Source organism: Hordeum vulgare, chromosome 2H (genome assembly GCF_904849725.1).
Source record: "Hordeum vulgare subsp. vulgare chromosome 2H, MorexV3_pseudomolecules_assembly, whole genome shotgun sequence".
NCBI classification, from domain to species: Eukaryota; Viridiplantae; Streptophyta; class Magnoliopsida; order Poales; family Poaceae; genus Hordeum; species Hordeum vulgare.
The window spans coordinates 609,565,190-609,572,272 of record NC_058519.1 but is presented as its reverse complement, the minus strand read 5'-3'; the positions used below and the strand labels follow the sequence as shown (position 1 = coordinate 609,572,272).

General features: G+C 42.9%; 1 protein-coding gene across 1 annotated transcript; it reads left to right on the top strand.

Moving 5' to 3' along the window:
* The first annotated feature begins 1,155 nt into the window (after nt 1-1,155).
* Nucleotides 1,156-3,512, top strand: LOC123427768 (protein NRT1/ PTR FAMILY 8.5-like). Its single transcript, XM_045111883.1, has 5 exons — nt 1,156-1,281; nt 1,404-1,476; nt 1,672-1,889; nt 1,962-2,548; nt 2,641-3,512. The coding sequence occupies exons 1-5, from the start codon at nt 1,228-1,230 to the stop codon at nt 3,425-3,427; spliced, it is 1,719 nt and encodes a 572-aa protein (XP_044967818.1). The 5' UTR covers nt 1,156-1,227; the 3' UTR covers nt 3,428-3,512.
* The last annotated feature ends 3,571 nt before the right edge of the window (nt 3,513-7,083 follow it).

The following is a 7,083-nucleotide window of genomic DNA, read 5'->3' as shown; positions in this document are numbered from 1 at the left end:
CCATCCCGGACGCCGAGCACAGTGGCCCTCTCGGTCGATGGCTCCTTCCGAGAGGCCGATGTCTCCATGGTCGTTGGCATGGTTCTAAGGAACAACGAGGGGTTGATTATATTTCCGGCATATCGTTTCATATTCCACGGTAATGAATTGTTGGAAGCGGAACTGCACGCAATCATGCAACGCATGGCGTTGGCGATTCAACACTCCAACCTTCGAGTGGTTTTAGAGCCGGATTCTTCAGAAGCTCTATCAAGTCTATCAAATGATGCTCTGATTCATTCGGCGTATGGCCACTTGGTTCTAGAGATTAAGGATCTTCTTGATAGTAGGAATTTTTTTTTCTCAGAAAATCAGTCGTACTTAAAATATAGTTGCCGATCGGTTGATTAATTAGAACCGATATGAGCGAGCTAGCGCCATGTGATTGAACTCGGTTCCGTCATGTATTGAGAATTTGTGGCCTCTCGAATGTAACTCCATGAACCTGCAATAAAAACTCCCTTTATCCCTGCAATTTTATTTTATTTCGAGTAGCTTAGACGGAAAAAAAAGTTATCCCGAGTAAGCTAAGTATTACTAGGGCAGTAACCAGTAAGTGTGCGCCGTACTGTGCCTCGACCTGGGATTTGAATTTTCCTGCCTGCCTGCCTGCATGCATGCATGCAATGCATCTCAGATACTGCTCGTGCGGCGAGTCAGTGCCGCGCTGTTTCAGCCCTTTGTGGCAATCCGGCATGGCCGGCGTAACAGTGGGATTGCATTAGCCCCTCTCCTTGCTACTACTAGCTGTCAGCGATTCCCTGCCCTGTCTCCATTCACCTATAACCCTGCGTCCCATTTACCAATTTGACTGTCGCACTGTAGTTGCTGTACTCCCAAACAGGGAAGCTCTTCTCGCTCGAGTCATGGAAGCGAGCCCCTGGCATCATCATCTGACCGTCCGATGCGAAGCTGCTTTTTGGCGCTAGACGGCACGTCATTCATAAACAACAATCATATCAGATCATACTTGCATCACCACTAGAAAAATTCGTTAAATGTCGCATCCAAGAAAGAAGAACAAAAGATTAATAATCAGTAGATCCCTTGCAGGACTGAAAGCAATGGCTTCACCGGTCCCTGTCGTCGTGATGCAATTTAGATTTTTTTGGGGGTCAGTTTATCGCCCGCACACCACCTCAGATTCACGGCGTCCTCTTCTTTCCGGAAGGGAAGACGCGCGGCGGCATGGACGCCGGTCGCCGCGGGGCCTTACGGCGGCCGATCTTAGCCGGCGACGAGGTGCGTAGAAGCAATCCGCAGCATGTCGATCAGATCGACGAGGCCTGTGCACTGTTGCAGGAGGCCCGATTATTACGAGGCGGGTAAATTCTGAGCTGTTTTACGGCGTGTTGCACCTGCAGGCCTCTGGTTCGGAAGCTCGGGTGCACGAGGCGGCCGGCCACTGCTCTGATAAGGCGCTCAAAGTCATCTTGTGTGAGTATCTATGACAAGTGAATTAGCATAATTCTTCAGTTTTATATACTGTACACTTCCACAGTAGTTCCAAACTTACAATTAATTCTAGGCCATCAATTAGTCCCCGAGTGGTAGTAGGAATTATTTTGGTCCATTCATGAATGAATTCTCATATGGAAGATCGGCCTGAATCAGCTAGCCATATGTTGCCAGGCCTGCAGTTCCTGGAGGTCAGTGCTTTCTACGGGGTCTACCTGAGCCTGATAGTGTATCTCCAGGATGTTCTCCATGGAGACAGCGCTTCCAATGTGGCGGCCGTCAGTTCATGGGCTGGGGTGAGCTACCTCATGCCCCTGCTCGGCGCCGCCGTCGCCGACTCCTACTGGGGAAAATACAAGACCGTTTTGATCGGCGTCTCCGTTTCCGTCGTCGTAAGTGATCGGTCCTCTGCAATACCACCGGACACCACTCTGCTTCTCTGACGAACAGCTAGAAATTAACAGGGAATGGCCATGGTCACCACATCAGCTACGCTGCCGTCTCTGAGGCCGCCGCCGTGCGTGGCCAGCGCGTACTGCACACCGGCGACGTTTAGCCAGGAGCTGGTCTTCTTTTCGGGCATATACCTGTGCGGCGTCGGGATCGGCGCGTCCAAGGCTGTCTTCATCTCGTTTGCCGCGGAGCAGTTGGACGACGACGACGATGGCGACGGCAAGAACGCGTCGGGACGGGAGGCGAAGGCGTCCTACTTCAGCTGGTACTACGCGGTGGCCAACGTGGCCATGCTGACCGCGGGGACACTGCTGGTCTGGGTCGAGGACAAGGTGAGCTGGGGGCTCGGCTACGGCATCTGCGCGTCGTTCGTCGCGGTCGCCGTCGTCGGCCTCGCCGCGACGGCGCCCATGTACCGGCTCGTGCCTCCGGCGGGCAGCCCGCTGAAAGGCGTGCTCCAAGTGCTCGTGGCGCTCTTTCGCAAGGTAAACCTGACGGTGCCTGATGACGCCACTGAACTGTACGAGGAGGAGGATGGTGTCAAGAACCCGTTGCCGCATCCGCTGCACGAACGATTGCACCACGCCGACCAGTTCAGGTAGAATCTACTCCATACGAGGCACGAAGCGTTCTACTAGTGATTTTAGTCGGAGTTTCAGACTGACTGCTCTGGGAGCGCCCGTGCATCAGGTGCTTGGACAAGGCTGCCGTTGTCACGGACCAGGACTTGGAAGACGGCAACCTGAGCCGGACATGGAGGCTGTGCACGGTGACCCAGGTGGAGGAGCTCAAGACTCTGCTGCGGCTGATCCCGATATGGCTCACCTCGGCCGTCTACTTCGTTGCCAACACGCAGGCGCAGACCACGTTCGTGCAGCAGGGCACCAAGACGGACTCGCACATCGCGGGCGGCGCCGCCTCCGTCCCGGCCGCGTCGCTGACGTCCATCGAGACGGTGCTCGTCGTCGCCTGCGTCACGCTCTACAACAGGGCCGTCGCGCCATCCGTGGCGTTCACACCACTGCAGCTCATGGGACTTGGGCACGCCACGGCGGCTGTCGCGGTGGCCGTGGCCGCGTGCACCGAGGCGCGCAGGCTGCGGATGGCCGGGGACCAGGAGGCGGCTCAAATGGGCATAGCGTGGCTGCTGCCGCAGTACGTCGTGATGGCGGTCTCGGACGCGTCGCTCTCCGTGGGGCAGCTGCAGTTCTTCTACGACCAGTCGCCGGAGACGATGAGGGGCGCATCCACGGCGTTCTACTTCCTATCCATCTCGCTCGGCAACCTGATCAATTCCCAGCTGGTGACGCTGGTGGCGTCCGTCACCTCGGCTGGGGGCAGGACGGGATGGTTTCCACCGGAATTAGATAATGGACATCTAGACTACTACTTCTTGCTCCTTGTCGTCATCACTTTGCTGAACTTCACCGTTTTTGTTGCCCTTGCTAAGAACTACACGCCCAAGAGGGTAAAATAGTTGGATCTCTTCGATTCTTTTGTGTAAACTGCACAAACTGTAGGATGAAATCAGTGAGCCTGGAAATGGAATCGGTATTAGTAGACGATACCTTATTATTATGTTTATTGAATTCATGTTTCTGCCGGTTCCTCGAAAAGTCCAAACTGATGAGTCGAATAATATATTTCAACACTTTAATCTCTTTTAGGCTTTACACATAACATCGATGTAGCCCGTAAATATTAATATAATATTGCATTGCATATTGAATTCATGATTCAATCAGTTCGGCTAGAAATCTGCATTAATAGAAAAAGATGGTCAATATATTTCAACAAAACTGCTATAAATTTTAGTTAAACACAAATGTATAATTAAGTGCTCAAAAATAACAAAACTAATGCAAGAGTGTTCCCGATTTATATTGTAACAAAGATAATAAAGCATAAACATATGAATCATGTGGAAAAAATGTATAAAAGAAAATATGTTGTATTGCATTTAACAAAAAATATGAAGCATGGGCACACACACACACACATATAGGGATTGACTATTCGTCACCCTGGGTGTATTCTTCACCCCTCTTTATTTTGACATCAATGCACTGTAATTTTATGTTTAATTTTTTTTTCTTATTTCACACGTAAAAACAACGGTAAGAAAATAAATAGTCACTATAAAAAAATGTTTTATGTCATATAAAATTACAAACATAAAAAGATAGTGTAAAATATACATAAAAAAAGTCTATTCGTCATCCAGGGTGGAAAAAAAAGTTATTCTTAGGAAGTCTATTCGTCATCCAGGGTGGAAAAAAAGTTATTCTTCACCCAGGTAATCTTACGACCGTTTTATAAATAAATTACATTTGAAATACCAATAGTTACATTAATATTGATTCATTACGTAAAATTTGATGTAAAAAATAAAAATATAGGTCATAAGACCAGAAAAATCGCATTTCATGTATATTCTACACTATGTTTTTATGTTTGTAATTTTACGTGACATAAAATATTTTTCACGTGTGAAATGATAAAAAAATAAAACATAAAATTACGGTGCATTGACGTGAAAATAGAGCGGGTGAAGAATAACTACTCTTCACCCAGGGTGACAAATAGTCAATCCCTATATTTTTTTCCTAAGCAGTATATACTTAAACCTTTAAAAAATATATAAAAGCACATGATTTTTTTATGAAACTCAATTTAGGGTATCTAGTAATTATTAATGAAGTATATACAGAAAAATGGTTATGTACTCTTGCAAGTATGTACTCCCGCTCCTCATGTACCACATAAATGAGCCTTTTATACCTTATTATTATTTTTAATATACTTCATTCATATTTTTAGATACCTTAAATTGAGTTTCATAAAAAAAATCATGTGAGTTTACATATTTTTAAAGGTTTACGTATATACTGTTTTGTTTATACGTAAAAAAGGTATATTATAAAAAATACGTCGCAACTGATATTTTTTCAACAAAACTCATATTAAGGTATCTTAGAATATTTAAAGAAGTATATTAAAAATGATAAAAAGGTATAACTAATGTGTATATAAAGTATATTAAGAATGAGAGTACATACATTCAGGAATACAAAATGACAGTACATATAACTAATGTGTGTGTGTGTGTCTATGGTGGCATGTTGCGTTTTCCATATTAGTGCACGTAATGTCACTTATGGCTACATACATAACTTGTTGAGTGCAATGCCTAGATGGTGAGTTTTTTACCCCTCAAAATAGGTATTTCCTTCGTTTTACATAAAGCACAACACACATTCTTCCTATAAAGGATGACATTGTATCCGCCTCCTCGGGAACCAACACTCACCATCTACCTTGGTGAGTAAGATTTTCCAGTTGAGCCTAATAAATCGAGGGGGAGGGGTTTACTCTTATAAAGGATGTTGGAGTACCCGCCTCCTTGGGCTCTTCGAGGGTGAGGTGGGCCACCATGTTGTTTGTTGCTCGGTGGCGTGCCGCAAGAACCTTCCAGGGCTCACTGCGTCGTCCAATCTACTCGGAAGGTGCGCACCCGGGCAACTTACCTCGAGTGATCAGGAAGGGTGGACCGTGGGCACAGCCGGGCCCCCATCATGGGGCTGCTTTGGTCGTGCCAGCGAGCGAGGTCATGCGCATTGTCCCGCACATGATGGGAAGGTAGAATGATAACTTAGTTTGTACTACCTATGTAAAAAATATATAATGATCTAAACGCTCTTATATTTCTTTACAAAGGTAATTTTGATGAAAAAACCAAATCTCATATTGCTAATTTGCTATTTGTTAAGAGAAAGGGGAAGATAAATTTGTAGTATACGGCGTGGTTTTGTTGGAGGCCGGATTTTGGACTTTGGGCTATGTAAAACATATGAATCTAAAAATAGTATATTTTAAACAAGATAGTTGATTCTCGAATTCATTGTTGATCTTTGCAAAAAAAGTTCATGAATGTTTTTAAAAACAATCATAAATTCAGTAAAGTAGGACATTTAAAAAATAAAGTCATTCATGCGCGAATTTGGTAATAGTTCACAAAAATTACGAAAGAAATTAAATTTGTGAAAAAATATCTCGAATTTGGGAGTTCAAATTTTTAAAGATCCCGTGTTTGGGAAAAATGTACGCGAATATGAAAAATGTTAACGTAGAGAAAAACATTTAGCATACTTTTTAAAACTTTTTGAAAGTTAAAAAAATGTTCACACATTTTTTAAAAAATGTATGAATTATTTTAAAGAACGTTGTTGCAGAAAATATTTGTGTAATTTGAAAACAGTGTGTAAATTTAAATGAACATTTGAAATCTTTCTCTTATTTTCTTAAAAAATAATTAGACGATGTATTAAATACTTCCTATTTTTAGGTAAACGTTTCATATGATCCAAAATAATGTTCAACATGTACATGATTCTTTTAATATATATCTGAAAAAAGATTGATACACATATCGAAAGTTTTAATCATGTATCTTAAAATGTTCCAAAACTATATGAAAAATGTACAATGTGAGTTATAAAATGAGGCAAGTGTTAAAAAAATTAAAACCTAAGAAAACAGGACAAAAAAACGAAGAAACAAACTGCAAAAACTATGGTCCACTATGGAAACTCCCTAAGGCGAAAGTATCTTTCAGGTCTTTGTAAGCGAGTTATAGCTCTGGTGGTTTAATAAGCTTAGTGCAACGTCACCAACCTTCTCGTCTCAAAGTTATTCCGTGGCAAGCCTTACCACGGCAAGCACATTGTGGATTCTGCTTGCGCTCTTTGTTTTTCTATGAGTTTCTTGTGTTAGTTTTTTTTGCAGTCTTCTATGTTTCTTTCATCATTTTCTGCTCTTATTATACACGCATAAACATCTTTTTCATACATGTTGTACAATTCTCAAATACATTGCATACATTGTTTTCAAATACATGTTTGTTGAATATATTTCATATAAGTGTTATACATTTTTCAAACATACGTGACCTTTTATTTTGTGGAACGAAACATTTTCTTTAGACTACAATAACATTCTTATACTTGTATGAACATTTTAATAAGTCACTGACATATTTTGGTAATGCATGAAGTTTAATTTTTTAGTTTCACTTTTTTATTTACCCAAATAGTTAGTTAAAATTAATAAATAATATAATTTCATCAATTGTTT

Coding starts and splice junctions, on each gene's coding strand:
- LOC123427768 (XM_045111883.1), top strand. CDS start 1,228: ATGGACGCCGGTCGCCGCGGGGCCTTACGGCGGCCGATCTTAGCCGGC. Junction 1,282..1,403: donor CGATCTTAGCCGGCGACGAG/GTGCGTAGAAGC, acceptor TTGCACCTGCAG/GCCTCTGGTTCGGAAGCTCG. Junction 2,549..2,640: donor CACCACGCCGACCAGTTCAG/GTAGAATCTACT, acceptor CCCGTGCATCAG/GTGCTTGGACAAGGCTGCCG.